Source organism: Canis aureus, chromosome X (genome assembly GCF_053574225.1).
Source record: "Canis aureus isolate CA01 chromosome X, VMU_Caureus_v.1.0, whole genome shotgun sequence".
Classification (NCBI taxonomy): Eukaryota; Metazoa; Chordata; class Mammalia; order Carnivora; family Canidae; genus Canis; species Canis aureus.
This window is the reverse complement of record NC_135649.1, coordinates 59164975-59183722: the sequence shown is the minus strand read 5'-3', so window position 1 is coordinate 59183722 and position 18748 is coordinate 59164975. Positions and strand designations below refer to the sequence as shown.

At 36.3% G+C, this 18748-nt stretch overlaps 1 protein-coding gene across 5 annotated transcripts in view; it reads right to left on the bottom strand.

The window, feature by feature from the left end:
- The window catches only part of RPS6KA6 (ribosomal protein S6 kinase A6), a 194505-nt gene that overhangs the window by 136319 nt on the left and 39438 nt on the right, over nucleotides 1–18748 (bottom strand). For 3 of the 5 annotated variants that reach the window (XM_077890399.1, XM_077890403.1, XM_077890402.1), the window contains exon 2: nucleotides 6056–6115. In XM_077890399.1, coding sequence (XP_077746525.1) covers nucleotides 6056–6115 — 60 coding nt within the window. Of the gene's footprint in view, nucleotides 1–6055; nucleotides 6116–9832; nucleotides 9982–17170; nucleotides 17269–18748 lie in introns of all 5 variants that reach the window. The other 2 variants (XM_077890401.1, XM_077890400.1) reach the window with 2 other exon arrangements.

Sequence of the window (18748 nt, the reverse complement as noted above, 5' to 3'; positions counted from 1 at the left end):
TAGGTCTAAAATGAGTCTCTTTTAGGCAGCTTATAGATGGGTCTTGTTTTGTTTTGTTTTGTTTTATCCAATCTGATACCCTATAACTTTTGATTGTAGAATTTAGTTCATTTACATTGAAAGCGACTATTGATAGGAAATTAGTGCCATTGTATTGCCTGTAAAGTCAGTGTTTCTGGAGATTTCCTCTGTTCCTTTCTAGTCTTTCTTGCTTTTGGTCTTACTTTCCCACTCAAAGAGTCTCTTTTAATATTTCTTGCAGAGCTGGTTTAGTTGTTATGAACTCCTTTAGTTTTTGTCTGGAAAACTGTTTATATCGCCTTCTATTCTGAATGACAGTCTTGCTGGATAAATTATTCTTGGATGCATATTTTTCCCATTCAACATGTTGAAGATATGCCACATTTCTGTGTAGAGATCTGCTGCTAACCTCATTTTTCTTTCCTTGTAAGTTAGGGACCTCTTTTGCCTTGCTCCTTTTAGGATTTTACCTTTATCCCTATATTTTGCAAATTTAACTATGATATATCTTGATGTTGGTTTTTTTATTTTGTTGATCTTGATGGGCGTTCTCTCAACCTCCTGGATTTGGATGTCTGTTTCCTTCCCCAGATTAGGGAAGTTTTCAGCTATGATTTCCTCAAATAAATCTTCTGCCCCCTTTTTCCCTCTCTTCTGCTGGGACGCCTATGGTATGTATGTTATTATGCTTCATATAGTTGCTGAGCTCCCTAATTCTAGATTTATGACCCAATATTTTTTCTTTCCCTCTTCTGCTTCAGTATTTTCCACAATTTAATCTTCTTTATCACTTATTTATTCTTCTACTTGTTCCCTCCTTGTAGTCATTATATCCTGTCAGTTTCACATCTCTGTTATAGCATTTTTTATTTTAGCTGGGCTAGACTTTAGGTCTTTTATCTCTGCAGAAATGGACTCCCTGATGTCTTCTATGCTTTTCTCAAACCCACCTAGTATCTTTGTGATTCTTGTTTTAAATTCTGGTTCTGGCATGTTTATTACATCTGTTTTGATGAGATCCCTATCCATGACTTCTTGTTCTTTCTTTTGGGATGAATTCCTCCATCTTGACATTTTGTCTAGTTCTCTGTCTTCTGTGTCTTAGGAAAGCCTATTTTGTTTCCTGCTCCTAAAAGTAGTAGCTCTATGAAGAAGAGGTCCTATACTGCTCAGGGCCTCATGCTTCAGGAAATATTTCTGGTGTATTCTGTGTGCACTCTACTATTGTGTTTTGGCTGCTCTTTCCCTCAAGTCATTGCCCTACAGAGTTTCTCTTTGTCTTTCTCATTTCCCCCAAGTGGGGAATGCTTGTCCCTTCTCCAGTGAGTGGCAAGTTTTAACTAGGTGTGTTTCAGTCTGCTTGTTAAAAGAGGCTAGTTCCTATTTCTCCTAGATCCTTTTTCCCCTACAGCTTTTTTAGCACTTTATTGTCAGTAGACTGGTGTAAGTGGGCAATTTTTGCTGGTCTTCTGGCAGCAGGGTCCACTGATGCTCTGAGTTTGAGGCACATTTGCCCTAGTTAAAAAAAGTGCCTGCATAGTGCAGGGGAGTTGGCTTGATGTAAGTGGTTCAAACCTCCACTATGGTTGATGTGCTGCTCACTGAAGTACATCCTTCCTGATGGGCATAGATAAAAATGGCATCAACCAGCTTTCTCATTTCTGAAGAGGGGATTTCATGCTAACAGCTATTCAGGAAGCCCTCTCAGAAGAACAAACAATCTCCCCTAGTTTGTGCCATGCATCCCTCAGATCCCTGCCTTTACCCTGTCTTTGTCTGAGCCTTCTGCCAATTTGGTGGCACAATGCTCCTGTATTTTATCTCAGGTATGCCAGTTTGGTTTCAAAATTCCAAATTTTAGGGACCTGGCACTTCACAGACCCTCAATGATCCTCCAGGAGAGGGTCTCAGTGCACTAGCTGGTGTAGGCTTTTTTCCAGAAGGTCAGTGACAGGAACATGTAGGGGCTTGGAATTTATGGTAAAAACACAGCAAAAAGTCAGCATCCAGGTTAGCTGCTCTCAGTGGGAGCCTCAGTTCCTATACTAATAAACAGGCTAGCTCAGTGGTGTGGTGCTCACGTGCTCTTTTGTCCCTGTTAGAGGCAGTGCCACTCTCCCAAATGCACTTAAAGAAGGAGAACTGCCTCTCCCAGTGAGATTCTCAGCTCCTCAAACTGCAATGGCCACTCCTGGGTCTCTCCCTTCTTTCTCCACAGGAGCACCTCTATGCCCACCAGGCTCCACACTAGTGATGGCAGACTTCTAAAACCTCAGACATTGAGCAACACTGCTTGTAAAAACTTGTGATAATCAGCCCCTCTTGTTTTTCTTGTCAATTGTTTGGTGGGGGAGAGTGTTTTTTGCACAATGCCTTGAGCCTACTCTCTCTCTCTCTCTCTCTCTCTCTCTCCCCCTCCTTGATCAGGTCTCCCTTCCCTATGCATCATCCTGATTTTTTTGTCCCTCAAATGACATCTGCACATTTCCTACCCTCCACAATGTGGCGTCTTTTCTCCTTTTATTTACTCAGGTTTTTTCTCTCAGTCCTCAGATCAATTTCCTGTATGTTCAGAAGGATTTGATAATTATCTAGCTGTGTTTTTCAGATAAGGCAAGCCTGGGGTACCCCTACTACTCTGCCATCTCAACTCGCAAAGGGTCAAATTATTTTTAAATGCTAAATGAATACAAAGCAGTAGTAAAAACTAATTTTGCAAGGGGAAAAAATATTGAAGAGCATCAAGGATAAATGTCTAGAATGGAAAGAGAAATAAAGGAGGGAAAAAATCTACCCTAAAAGAATCAGCCCCCCAACTTAAAGGATTTCCTACTTATAGCTACACATGAGTTTAAGTCAAGTACACTTGTAAAATAATATTTCTTAAAGGATCCTTAACAGAGATGTATGTCAAGAACGGTTTCTAAAATTAGAAATGTAGGGCCTCAAAGTATCAGGAAATCAGTTTTTTATGTACATTTTCAGTTAAATGTAACCTTTACATTTCTGGGTAATAAAAATATCTTTCAATTTAGGGACAAAACATAATTCTGATGTTGTGAAAATCAAATTAACATAAATCTAACTGTTAAATGATTCTTCTTTTGAAATTCCTAAAACATTGGTAGCATTAAAATATTTAATTAACTTGAGGAAGTCATAACCATTCCATACAAACTTTAATAGTAAATATGAGTGGATCATAAACTACCAAATATATCTCTAATTATTTTGACAACATAAAATAATTCATGTTAATAATCTACTAAAGAAGAATAATAACATCTATTTTTTCTATCCTGGACATTACTGGGAGAAATAGGGAACTAGATACTGAAATATAATATCAAATATCTTCTATCACTGACCTGCAACTTAATACTTACCAAATATGAATACTGTATTGAGAAATGGAAAAATTCATTATAATAATCTGGACATATTAAAATTATACAAACTATAGTTTTGTTAATCAGATGGCGATAATATATACATTATATAAATTAAGTAAATTGCTTCCCATATCTCATATATATGTATATATGAGACAGAGAGTTTTAACTGAAAAAAAGGGTCAGAAGACCATGAAAGTCCAAAGCTATAAGTGAGATGAAGTGGATTAGTTGCCTAAAACAGTCAATAACAAAACAGCATCAGGCAACATAGGCAATACCTAAGTTCAGATTTAAAGAATACTGTTTAAAGATTTTATGCATCACAGGGCAATTTCTACAACCCTTCATTATTAAAAAAAATTAAAATTAAAAAAGGGACAACCAGAAAAAAAACACAGTTCTCAGCATCACACTGGAACAGGCATACATATCCCCAAAAATCCTATATATGAAAACATTAAACAAAGAGATAAATTTATAGGGTTAATGTTTCTTATCACTCATATGATTTAACTGATACCAAATGAGTACCTGAACCATCACACAGTAAACATACATTATTTTAAAAGTTTAGATACCACTCTAATAAAAAAAAATTTAGATAACTCAGAATATAAACTAAATCAAATTCTGGGGCTTCTGGGTGGCTCAGTTGGTTAAGCATCGTCAGTTCAGGTCCTCCCTTCCTCTCTGCTCAGCCAGGAGCCTGCCTCTCCCTCTCCCTCTGCCTGCTATTCCCCCTGCTTGTTTGTTCCTCTCTTCCTCTCAATGAATGAATGAATGAATGAATGAATGAATAAATAAATAAATAAATAAATACATAAATAAATAAAATCTTTCTTAAAAACTAAATCAAATCCTTATAACTCATTCTAGGTCTCTAATTCTCCAAAACTTCAGATTTCCCTTTCTGGCTAGAAAGGTGACTGTCTAATTTAGATCATCAATCACTGTATATTTTTATTGTCTTTCCATTAGAAGTATACCTCTTGATTCTTCCTTTTTAAAAATTGGAAGGTAAATATTTGATAATATCTCTATATATACATCTATGTGTTTATGTTGGCTATATATGTATATATGTCCACTTGCACACACATATGCTTTTTCCTGCCTCTTGTGGTGTGGAGCATGGTATTTCCCTGTGAAATTATTAATTCTCAAATTTACCTTTCCCTATTGCCTTTTGTATTTTCCAGTTATACTTTACCTTCTATAAACTAGTAACATAAGTACCATACTTCCTAGTACATATGGTCTGTAGATAAAGCTTTAGATGATTTTGATGGAAATTTACATTTAGTTGTACTCAAATTTAAGTTATTATTAAGTTAATATTAAGCAAATTGCAAAAGCCATAATGACATCTTATCTCTTGTTAATCAGAACTAAGGTTATTGTTATATTATCACAGTCTACAGAGACAGTGAATTTTTACATAGAATACTTCGAAGAAGAATCTTGGACAAACCCAATTTAAATATCTCTCCTGGTCCTATCTGAAAAAAGTCCTCTTATAAACCAGCTTGGAGGGAAAAGAGGACATCAAGGTTGATTTTATACATAACTAAATAAGAAAAGAATGATGTCTTCCTTATTTTCCACATCTTTTAGTCTACACAATACACAGATGACTTAACATGAGGTACACTGGGCCATAAGTCTTACTTCTGCTACTTGTTATTTTGATGACCTTGTATAAATCACAACCTCTCGAGGTTTCAAAAGACTTACCTATACAATGAGATTATTCAAAATATTATCTCTGAGGCTCCTTCCAGCTTAAACAACCTATAATTTTGTGAAAAAGTCCATTTAAATGACAATTATAAAATAAAATAAATGTGAATGTTCATCTTAGATCCTTCTTGAAATCTTAAGAACACTGTTTTGTAAAACTAGATCTTGTACAGTGAGGGACTAGTACATAGGCCTAGCATAGAATGGCCCAATAGCTGAGTGGTCTTTATGTATTTTTTAAAAAGATTTATTTATTTATTTATTCATGACAGACACAGATAGAGAGAGAGAGGCAGAGAGACATGGGCAGAGGGAGAAGCAGGCTCCATGCAGGGAGCCCGATATGGGACTCAATCCCGGGTCTCCAGGATCACATCCTGGGCTGAAGGCAGCGCTAAACTGCTGGGCCGCCTCGGTGGCCGGGGCCAGGGTGGCCCAGCTGAGTGGTCTTTAAAACTAGTTAGAAAATTCTGAAACAATTTAGATGTAATAATTTTTCAAAGCCAGGAAATGGATTTTAAATGAACTCAGGTTAAATATTACATTAGATCTCTTTTCTACCGTAAAGTTGAAGGTAATCTTATTTTAATTTAGATGATTCTGTATTTAAGCAACCCAGTTACTTATATACTAGTAAGTAGAATTTTCATTCATTACCCTTAAAATGGGGGAACTTCATGGCATGTAAATTATGCTTCAATACATTTGTCTTAAACTTCACATGTAAAATTTTCTGACAAGAAAAACTATATTTTTAAATGCTATTTTTTATAATTGAATTTGCTTATTACTAACTTACCTCAATAAATTTTTTAATTGACAGATTATTTTCTCCTTTCCCATTATTCTCTTCCTTATATTTTAAAAATGTAGCATAATGAGTTAATCAAAGTACTTACTTGGCAAGAATCTACTTCTTCCTCTTCCATTGGCTCATCAACCATTTGAAGACCATTCACCTGAAAAATATTGTAAATTATTTTCAAGATGTTATTTAAGTAATCTCTATACCCAACATGGGGCTTGTACTTACAACCCCAAGATTAAGAGTGCATGCTTTACTGACCAAGCTAGCCAGGTGCCCCATCTGCCAATTTTTTAAATTGTTTTGTTTTGTTAGTTTCTTGTAATTGACTTGTATGAGTTCTTTCTATATTTTGGATATTAATCCCTTATCAGATATATGATTTGGAACTACATTGTCCTTTCACTACATTGCTTTATTCATTCTTTGATGGTTTCCTTTGCTGTGTGGAAGCTTTTTAATTTGAATTAGTCCCATCTGTTTATTTTTGCTTCCCTTGCCTTTGGAGTCAGATCCCAAAAACATATCGCTAAAACTGATATCACAGAGATTACCATCGAAGTTTTCTTCTAGGATTATGGTGTCTTGTCTTACAGTCAAGTCTTTATTCCATTTTGAGTAAATTTTGTATATAGTGTAAGAGTGTTCCACTTTCATTCCTTGCAGGTAACTGTCAAGTTTTCCCAACATCATTTATTAAGAGATTGCATTTTCTCCATTGTATATTCTTGCCACCTTTGTCATAAATAAATTGACTATATCGTGGTGGTTTTACTTCTGGAATCACTGTTCCATTGATCAATGTGTCTATTTTTACACCATTACCATACTGTTTTGATTACTATAGTTTTGCAATACAGTTTAAAATCAGGGTGCAAGGGGGCCCTTGGGTGGCTTAGTTGGTTAATCATCTGCCTTTGGCTCAGGTCATGATCTCCAGGTCCTAGGATCAAGCCCCATGCTAGGCTTCCTGTTCAGTCAGGAGTCTGCTTCTCTCTCTCCCTCTGCCCCTCCCCACCACTTTCTCTCTACTTTCTCTCTCTCTCTCTCTCTCTCTCTCTCTCTAGGTCTCTCTCTCTCTCATAGCTAATTTTTTAAAAACAAATAAAATACATAAATAAATAAATTCAGGGTGCATGATACCTCCAGCTTTGTTCTTTCTCAACACTGTTTTTGGCTTTTCAGGTTTTTTTTTGGGGGGGGGGAGGACCTATACAAATCTTAGAATTATTTGTTTAGTTCTGTAAAAAATTTCAGTTTAATTTTAATAGGGACTACATCAAATCTATAGTTTATTTGGCATAGTTTGGACAGTTTAATAATATTAATTCTTCCAATCCATGAACAGAGAATATCTTTCCACTTGTTTCTTCTTCAATTTCTTTCATCAATGCTCAATATTTTCCAGTATACAGGTCTTCACCTCCTTGGTTAAATTTATTTCTATTTTACTCATTTGATGCTATTGAAAATGGAGTTGTTTTCTTGATTTCTTATTAGCTCTGATAGTTTTGTGATGGAGTCCTTAGGGTCTTCTATATATAGCATCATGTCATCTGCAAATAGTGACAATTTCACTTCTTTCTTTCCAATATGAATGATTTTATTTCTTCTACTTGCCTACTTGCTGTGGTTAGAACTCCCAATACTATGTTAAATAAAAGTAAGGATAATAGTCATCCTTTTCTTGTTCCTGATCTTAAAGGAAAATCTTTCAACTTTTCACTATTGAATATTAGCACTGAGTTGGTTATATATGGCCTTTATTGTATTGGCTCACATTACCTCAATACCTACTTTATTGACAGTTATCATAAATGAATGTTCAATATTGTCAAATGCTTTTTCTGCATCTACTGATAGGATTATGTGATTTTTATCTTTCATTATGTTAATGCAATGTATCATGTTGATTTATTTGTAGATGTTGGATTATCCATGCATCCTTGCACCACATGGTCATGATGTATAATCCTTTTTTAAAAAGATTTTATTTATTTGAGAAAGAGAAAGCATGACGGATGGAGGGGTAGAGGAACCAGCAGATGCCTCTAAGTGGGGAATCCATATGAGACTTGATATTAGGACCCCAAGATCATGAACTGAGCCAAAGGCATATGCTTAACCAATGTGGCCACCCAGGCACCACCTTTATTAATTTTTTTAAGATTTATTTAAGAGGGAGAAAGTACATGTGAAGGAGGAGCAGATGGAGAGGGAGAGAGATTCTCAAGTAGATTCTGCACTGAGTGCTGAGCCAGATGCAGGGCTCAATCTCATGACCTCAAGATCACAACGTGAGCCAAAATCAGGAGCCAGAAACACAACTGACAGTGCCACTCAGGCACCTCATATAATCCTTCTAATGTATTGCTGAATTCAGTTTCAAATATTTTGTTAAGAGTTTTGGCATTCATTTCATTAGGGATATTGACCTATATTTTTTTTAAGTCTATGTGTCTGGTGTTGGTATCAGGTTAAAACTGTTCTTGGAAAATGAATAAGGAAGCTTTCCCACTGCATTAATTTTTGGAAGGGTTTGAGGGTAGGTAGTAAGTATTCTTTGAATGCTGTTTTCATTTATCTCTAGGTACTTTATTTCCCTTTGATTTTTTTCCTATGACTTTGTAGTTGTCCAGCAGTATGTTGTTTAATCTCCATGTATTGTAGTTTTCCCAGTTTTCCTCTGGTAATTGATTTTTAGATCTATACCACTGTGGTCAAAAAAGATGCTTCAAATTATTCTGTTCTTCTTAAATTTATTGAGACGTGTTTTGTAGCCTAATACATAATCCACCTGGAGAATATTTCATGTGCACTTCAGAAGAATGTGTATTCTGCTGCTTTTGGATGGAATGTTCTATATATATATTAAATTATCTAGTCTAATGTATTAAATGTATTAGTCTAATGATCATTGAAGAACAATGTAGTCTTACTGAAACAAGGTTTCACATATGTCTGGATATGATCTATCCATTGATGTAACTGGCATGTTAAAATCCCTATTATTATATTGCTGTCAATTTCTTCATTTAATAATTTATCCCTCTTAACATTTACATATTTAGGGGCTCCTAACTTGGGTGCATATATAAGTATTAGATCTTCTTGCTGGATAGACACCTTTATCATTATGTAGAGCCTCTCTTTGTTGTTCACTACAATCTTTGTTTGTTTAAAGATTTTATTTATTTATCCATGAGAGACACATACACAGAGAGGCAGAGACACAGGCAGAGGGAGAAGCAGGCTCCATGCAGGGAGCCCAACACGGGACTCGATCCTGAGTCTCCAGGATCACACCCTGGGCCAAGGCAGCGCTAAACCACTGAGCCAAGCCATAGGTTCCCCTATGTTCCTTTCTTCTTTTTCTCCTTCTTTCCTTGTGGTTTGATGGCATTCTTTAGTGTTAATGTGTAGATTCCTTTCCCATTTTCTTTAGTATTTGCTATATGATTTTGCATTGTGGTTATCAGGAGGTTCACATATATGATTCTACATAAATAAGTCTATTTTAAGTTGACAGCAATTTACATTGGAACATGTTCCACAACTCTACATTTTTACTCCTACACTACTTTTTTGTGTTTATTGACACAAAATGAACAACCCTTTTAGAATTTTTATTTTAAAAAAGTAAGAGTTTTATTCAACCTCCAGTTAGGACTGTCTGGTATACACAATCTTCTTCACAAAGGAGAGAGTGCTTCAGTAAGGGAACATTTGGTATAGGATTATATATATTTTTTTACATAAACAGTTACAAATTATTACACAAAGAACTTTTCAGAAAGTTGTAGACCTTTAGTTTCTAGTATAGGCTGGGCTATATGACTTTAATCTTGTGGAAACCAGGGATGTTTCTCACCTTTTCTTATCTTTTGTGTTCAGAATGCTCCCGTTTGGTTATTTTCTTTAATGCAGCAGATATGTGCTTGGGCCAGAAACAGAACCCAGGCTTTGAGGTTTTGCCAAATCATTTTGACCTTGGTAACAAAGTATAGCTTCTGTGGGAGCCTAGGGCCAGAGATCACAAACATTAAAAGGTGAAAACTTCTTTTATCAGATTTTGCAATATGGTTATCATGAGGTTCATATATATGATCCTGTGTATATAACCATCTATTTTAAGTTATTAGCAACTTTTACTTAAAAACATAACTCCATTTTTAGTCCCCACTCCACATTTTATGGTTTTGATGTAACTTTTTACATCTTTTTATCCTCTATACCCCATAACTAATGATTGTAGTTTTAATTAACTATGTTTTCCTCCTAATCTTCATAAGTTTATGTGACTTAACCATTATCTTTATATATTTGTTAGTGAGATTTTTACTTTTGTATGTTTTCTTGTTGTTAACTACTGCCATTTCTTTTCAGAGTACAGAAACCCCTTTGATATTTCTAATAAGGCTGGTTTAGCAATGATGAAATCCTCTAGCTTTTGCTCATCTGGAACCCTCTTTATCTTTCCTTCAAAGTGCTGCAATGATAATCTTCCTGGGTAATACATTCTTACTTGGACTTTTTTTTCCTTTCAGTACTTTGAAAATGTTACTTTGAAACTTTCTGGCTTTCAATGTTTCCATTGAGAAATCTACTGATAACCTTATGAGATAGCCTTTGTATGTAACATATTGTTTTCTCTTGCTGCTTTTAAGATTTTTCTCTTTATATTTAACTTTTGACACTTTAATTATAATGCATCTTGGTGTGGCACTCTTTAGGTTCATTCTATTCGGAGTTCTCTGGGATTCCTGGACCTGATGTCTGTTTCCTTCCCTACATTAGGGAAATTTTTAGCCATTATTTCTACAAATAAGTTTTCTGCCCCCCTTTCTATCTCTCTTCCCCTTCTGAGACCTCTATAATGCGAATGTTATGCTGCTTGATATTCTGTCAGAAGTCTCTTAAGCTATCTTCATATTTATTGTTATTGTGTTTTCTAATTCCTGCTCTGTCCAGGTGAGTTCCATTGCTTCACCTTCCAGCTCACTGATCTGTACTTCTATTTTATCTAGTCTGCTGTTGCACCACTCTCGTATATTTTTAAGTGCAGTTATTCTTCAGTTCTGTGACTTCTGTTTGGTATTTTGTTTTCTATCTCTTTGCTGAAGTTCTGTGTACATCCATTCTTCTCCAAAGAACAGTGTGCTCCTTTGTGAACATTACTTTGAATTCTTTATCATGTAGGTACCTTATCTCCATATTATTAGTCTTTTTTGAGGCTTTGTCCTTTTTTCATTTGGAACATATTTCTCTGTATTTTCATTTTAATGAAATTTAAAATTAATTAAAAATTAATGATTTTCATTTTTAAAATTAAAATTAAAATTAATTAATGTATGCATTTCTATATAACATCCAGTTCTCTCAGCCTCGAAGACGTGGCCTTGAGTAGGTGACAATCCTTCTTGTTCAATCTTCCCTAGTTCTTCAGTTGTCTCTTGAACCTCTATGATGGTCTAAACCACCTGATTTAATCTTTATATGCCCCATCACTGAGAGTATGTCAAGACGTGCCAATAATCTAAGTGGATGAACCTCATTTAGCACCTAGTTTCAGGATGGCTGGAAGCCAGATCCTCAAGTAGCAGCTTTTAATGTGTGCAAATATATACAGTTGTCTGGAGCCATAACCATAAATCCCTGTTGGCTTCTGGACCAGGAGATCTGGAGGTGTCCCTTGGATGACAGTTGTAATCAGGGCTCCAGGTGAGTGTATAAGTTCTTTTCTAGGAAGTCTTATTAAGCTGTAGCAAAGCCAAGGGGGTGTGCAAGATGCTACTTTCCTGCTTATATTTCTTGGGTGTGTCCTCTTAGCCTATAGATATGTGGGTAACCAGAAAACTTGTCCTTACGCTGAAGCTCCAGGCTAGATAAATGAGCCCTTATACAGGAAAACCGGGGCTATGTTTCAGTCTGCTCTATGTATAGTACCCTGAGGCCTGCTAAATGCTCTTTCCAATTGTTACAGTTCCATGAAGCTCTCAAATTCCAACCCTCTTGGCCACCAGGGCCAGGCAATGAATTGCTGATCCCTGTGTGGACTGCATGCTCCTACTGGCTTTAGCAATGCAGCTAAAGAATACAGTGGGTGGGGCATATTTCAGGCTTCAGAAGGTAAATGTTGGAAACATGTCTTCAGGCACCTACAGGCTTCAACAATTCAGAGAGTCTTTGTGAATACACACATAGGATTCAGGCTGGGAACTGGAGGATGCTGTGACAACTCATGCTCATTTTATTTTTTCCTCTCTTTTAACCAGGTAAAATTGGTATATAACAGTCTATTAGTTTCAGGTATACACCAAATATATTTGATATTTGCATACACTATAAAAATGATCACCAAAATAAGTTTAGCTCCCATCCATCACCATATAATTGACCTTCCTCATACTTTTTTGCCTACACTCCAACTCCCCTCCCCTTTGATAATCTACAATCTGTCTATGTCTATGAATTTTGGTTCACTAATTTGTTTTATAGGTTCCACATATAAGTGAGATCACATGGGATTTGTCTTTTACTTATTTTACTTATTATGATACCATCAATGGCTATCCATGTTGTCACAAATTATAAGATTTCCTTAATTTTTATGACTAATCGGTATTTCAAGGTATATATATGTATAGGACAATCTCTTCAATAAATGGTTTTGAGAAAACTGGACAGCCATATTCAGGTCATCCATAGGTGACACTTATCCATTCATCTTTATCCATTCACCCATAGATGACACTTAGGTTGATTTGGTATCTTGGCTACTATAAATAACACTGCAATGAACATAGGGGTGCATGTATCTTTTTGTATTAGTACTTGTTTTCTTTAAATAAATACCCAGACGTGGAATAGTGGAATAATATGGTAATTTTATTTTTAATTTGAGGAAGCTCCATACTGCTTTTCATAGTGACTACACAAATCTACATTTCCACCAAGAATATATGAGATTACCTTATCAACATTATCTCTCCAATGCATGTTGTATCATCTTTTTGATAATTGCCATTCTGACAGGTATGAGATTATATCTCACTGTGGTTCTGATGTGCATTTCCCTGATGATTAGTAATGTCGAGCATCTTTTCATGGGCCTGTCGGCCATCTGTATGCATTCTTTGGTAATTGTTCAGATCCTCTGCCCAGTTTTAAACAAATTTTTTCTTGTTATTGAGTTTTATGAATTCTTTATATATTTTGGATATTAGCCCCTTACTGGATATATGATTTGCAAATATTTTCTCCCATTCAGAAACTTACCCTTTTTTTGTTGATGTTTTCCTTCACTGTGCAGATCCAAATAAATATCTCCAGGAGCAAAGTCATGGAGCTTGCCCCCTGTTTTCTCCTAGGAGTTTTATGATTTTTGGTCATATACTGAAGATGTTAATCCATCTTGAGTTAAATTTTGTGTATGGTGGCAGACAGAAGTCTTGTTTCATTCTTTTACATATGGCTGTCCAGTTTTCTCAAAACCATTTATTGAAGAGATTGTCCTTGCACCATTGTATATTCTTGGCTCCTTTTTCACAAATTAATTGACCATATATGTGTAGGTCTATATAACAGCTCCCTATTCTGTTGCATCTATTGTCCATTTTTATGGTAATAAGACATTGATTTGATTACTATAATTTTATAATATAGTTTGAAGTCAAAAAAATGAGATTCCTCCAGCTTTGTTCTTTCTCAAGATTGCTTTGACTACATGGGGTCTTTTGTGGTTCCATATAAATTTTAATAGTATTTGTTCGAGTTTGGTGGCAATACAATTGAATTTTGATAAGGATTGCACTGAGTTTGTAGACTTATATGGACACTTAACAATATTAATTCTTCCAGTCCATAAGCACAAATTATATTCCCATTTATCTTTGTTTTCAATTTCTTTCATCACTGTCTTATAGTTTGCAGTGTACAGGTCTTTCACCTCCTTGGAAAAATTTATTCCTAGGTATTTTATTCCCTTTAATGCCAATGTAAATTGGATTGTTTTCTTAATTTTTCTTTCTGGCAGTTATTAGTGTATAGAAACACAACAAATTTCTGCATATTGCTCTTGTATCCTGCAATTTTACTGAATTTATTTATTAGTTCTAATAATTTTTTGGTGGAGTCTTTAGGGTTTTCTTTAAGATTTTATTTATTCATGAGAGACAGACAGAGAGAGAGAGAGAGAGAGAGAGAGAGGGAGACACAGGCAGAGGGATAAGGAGGCTCCATGCAGGGAGCCCCACGTGGGACTTGATCCCGGGTCTCCAGTCTCACGCCCTGGGCCGAAGGCAGGCGCTAAACTGCTGAGCCACCCGGGCTGCCCTGAGGTCTTCTATAGATAGCATCATGCTGTCACTATCAAATAGTGACAGTTTTAATTCTCCCCTTCAACTTCTATACCATTTCTTTCTCTTTTCTTACCTAACAGCCATGTCCAAACTCCCAACATTATGTTAATAAAAGTGATGGAAGTGTGTATACTTGCCTTGTTCCTGATCTTAATGGAAAAGCTTTTAGCTTTTCATCACTGAGTATGACGCTTGCAATGGTTTTGACACCACATATGGCCTTTATCGTGTTGAGGTACATTCCCTGTATATCCACAGTATTTAGTTTTTCTCATACATAAATGTTGAATTAAAAAAAAAAAGTTCTGTATCTATTGAGAAGATCACATGATTCTTTCAGTGTACTGTTGAAGTCAATATCCCTGGTGAACTTAGTTGCATCCCTGGAACCAGTTTTACTTGAGGATAGGTTTTAACATAGGTTGCAATCATCTTTGAATGTTTGGTAGAATTAACAGTGAAGATCTCTGTTCCTAGAACTTTTCTATTGTTCTTTTGTCTGTATCTCATTTATTTCCATTCTAGTCTTTATTATTTCATTCCTAACTTCTGCTTTGTTTGCTCTTTTTCTATTTCCTTTAGGTGAAAGTTAAATTATTAACTTGAGATTTTTCTTTTTCCATCACTATGAATTTCTAGAAATGCTTTTACTATTTCTCATAGATTTTGATAAGTTGTATTTCCATTTTCATTTGTTCAATTTTTCCCCTTAAATGTATTCAGTGACCCATTGGTTGTTCAGTAGCATAATGTCCACATATTTGTGATTTTCTTTAATTGAGTTCTAGTTTCTACCATTCTGGTCATAAATATGTTTACTATAATTTCAAGTCTTCTTGAGTATATTGGAACTTGTTTTGTGGCCTAACATGTGATCTATCCTGAAGAACATATGCACTTGAGAACAAAGTGTATTCTACTGCTTTTGGACGGTATGTGGCATATATATCTATTAAATCAATTCAGTTTAATGGTTCTTTTAAGAGTATTGTTTATTCATTGCGGTTTCTGTCTAGATAATCTATCCTTTGAAGTAGGGTATTAGAGTCCCCTACTATTATTGTGTGCTGTGATTCTCCCTTTAGGTCTGTCAGTATTTGCTTTTTATATTTACATACTCCTAATGTGGGTGCATAAATATTTACAAATGTTATATCTCTTGTTGGATTGACCCTTTCATCATTATGTAATGTACTTCTTTGACTTTTATTAGTCTTTGTCTCAAGACTTTTTTGTCTCATGAATATAGTTACACCAGCTTTCTTTTCATTTCCATTTTTATCTCTTTTTTCCATCTCTTCACTTTAGGACTGTATGTGTCATTAGAACTTAAACGAATATCCTGTGGCAATATAGAGATGAATCTTGTGTTTTAATCCATCCATACCACTCTTATCTTTTGACCTTCATACTAGCTTATAAGTGGTTAATCCACTACCTTACTATATATATGCCTTTACCAAGGAGGTTGTTTTTTTCATGTTTTATTGTTATTAGTGTCTTTTATTTTCAACTTAGAGAAAAAGTTGTAAGACCAGTTCATTGGTGGTGATCTGCTTTAGCTGTTCCTTTTCTGGAAAATGTTTTCTCTCTCATTCAGTTCTGAGTGATAGCCTTGCCAAATAGAGTATTCCTGGCTGGAAGTTTTCTCCTTTTAGCACTTTGAATTTATCATGCCACTCCCTTCTGGTCTGCTGGGTTCTGTGCAAAAATCAGGGCACAGAATTATGGAAGTTCCCTTGCACCTAACAACTTATTTTTCTCTTGCTGCTTTTAAGATACTTTTTCTTTGGGGTGCCTGGGTGGCTCAGTGGTTAAGCATCTGCCTTCAGTTCAGTGTGTGGTCCCTGAGTGCTGGGATCGAGTCCCACATCAGGCTCCCCTTAAAGCACTTGCTTCTCCCTCTGCCTGTGTCTCTGCCTTTCTCTCTCTGTCTCTCAGGAATAAATAAATAAAACCTTTTTTAAAAAAAAGATACTTTTTCTTTAACTTTTGACATTTAATTATATTGTATCTCTGCAAACCTCTCTGGGTTCATTATATTTGGAACTCTCTGGGCTTCCTGGACCTGGATGTCTGTTTCCTTCTCTAGGTTAGGAAAGTTTTCAGCCTCTATTTCTTCAGGTAAATTTCTCTCCTTTTTATGGAACCCCTATGATGTAAATATTATTCCACTTCTTGTCCTATGGAGTTCTTCAACTATCTGACTTTTTTGGTTGTTGTTGCTCTAGTTGGGTTACTTCTGCTGCCCTATCTTCCAAGCCACTGATTTATTCTTCTACTTTATCCTGTCTGCCATTGAACCCCTCTCATGTATTTTTCAGTACAGTCATTGTATTCTTAAACTCTGTAACTTGATACTTTCTTATGTTTTCTCTTTATTGAAGTTCTTACTGTATCCATCCACTCTTCTCTCAAATTCAGTATCTTCATGACCATTACTTTGAACACTTCATCAGGAAGATTACTTACTTCCATTTCATTAAGGTGTTTTTCTGAGGCTTTGTGTTGTTCTTTTGTTTGGAACACATTTAATTTCCTTATTTTGCTTGACTTTGTGTTTATGCATTAGGCAAAACAGCTACTTCTCCCAGTTTTGAAGGAGTGTCTTTGCATAGAAGGTGAAACTTGTCATTCAATCTTGCCCTAACTCTCAACTATCTTTCAACCATTGTGATTATCTAAGTAGCCTTATTTACCTTAATAGGAAAAAAAACTGGCAGTGTCTAAAAAGGAGTGATTTCATTCAACTCTTAGATTCAGGCTGATTGAAAGCCAGTCCCTCAGACGGAAGCATTTAAATGTATGCAAATATATACAGTCAGACCACACTCATAGACCCTGCTCACCTCCAGACAAGTAGTTCTGGATTTGTCCCTGGGTCAATGTTGCAAGAACCAGGGCTTCAGAGGAGTATATAAGTTCCTTTCTGGGAGGTATCAGTGAGCTGTGACAAGAATAAAAGAGGGCATACAGATGGTGTCTCCTTGTCTGTATTCCTTGAGAGTGCTTCTGTAGCCTTTACATTTGTGGCAAACCTGAAGCCTACCCCTCAGGTTGAAGTATCAGGACAATGAAATGGGCCTTTTTCATGTGCAAACTGGAGGTATGTTTCAGTCTACTGTCGGTATATTACCCTGGGGTGGTATCCTGCCAAGAACTATCTTTCTGATTGTTATAATGCTGCAGGACACAGGAGTGCAATCTCCTCTGACCTCCAGAGCCAGGAAATCAAGATGATCCTCCGTGTGGACTACACTCACTTACTAGCTTTCGCAAGGTTACAAGAGAGTATTGGGGTCAGGGTATGTTCATGCCTTTAGTGAGGCCAGGAAAGAGTGTTGGGAACAGGGCATGCCCACAGCTTTAGAATGCTGGAAAAGAGAACCTAGTGGTGGGGCATGTCCATGGTTTTAGGAAGTCTTGAGAGGAGCACTGGGGGAGTAGGGGAAGCATGACTATGGCTTAACTGAAGTTAAGAAAGAGTGTTGGGGGCAGGGCATGCCTACAATTTTAGTGATGGTATAAAATATCATGCAGATAGGGCTCCCCATAGATTTAGCAAGGCAGGAAAAGAGAAATAGTAGTGGGGGATGTGCACTGTTTAGCAATGCTGGAAAGGAACATTGGCAGTAGGGCATGTCCTTAGCTTTAGCAAGGTTGTATCCACATACCACCTATGCGAAGTAATAGAAGAATGCAAAAAAATCATTCACTTCAGCTTTTCTATCCTGGAGGAAAATCCCAACTAACCCCTGACCCTCCAGCAGACTTTTTTAAGATTAGCAACTGAATCGCCTTCACATACAATTAACTCACCTCTCAAACTGCTTTGTGTTGGTTCTTAGGACAAATGAGTCTATGAGGAAGCCCCTTTAAAGGAGTATCTCAGATCCCCATAGACTCCTTGGTCTCCTGGGTGTAAATGCCATTGGTTCCCAAAGCCAGATGTTCCTGGGGGATTGTCTCTCTGCTGCATGTCCCAAGGCTGGGATGCTCAATGTGGGACACAAAGCCCTCACTCCCCAGGGAGAGGCTCTGGGCCTGTGAGACTCCTCACTATTGTTTGTTACTGTACCAGTGATGGTTTTTTTTTTTTTCGGCCAGACTCCATCTCTACCTCTCCTATTTGTCTCAATGTGGCTCTTTTACCTCTCATTATAGAGGAGGCTTTTCAGCTAGTTTTCAGTTCTTTTTTAGTGGGAATTATTCCATGTATTATTACAAATTTAGTGTGTCAATGGGAAGAGGTAATATAAGGATTTTCTTTCATTGCCATCTTAAACTAGACACAGCACCTTTCTTTTTGTTGTTGTTGTTGTTATTGTTACTTGTTTTTTTTTTCTTAAAGATTTTATTTATTTGAGAGAGAGAAAGTGAGCGTGAGCAGTGGGGAGGGGTAGAGGGAGAGGAACAAGCAGACACCC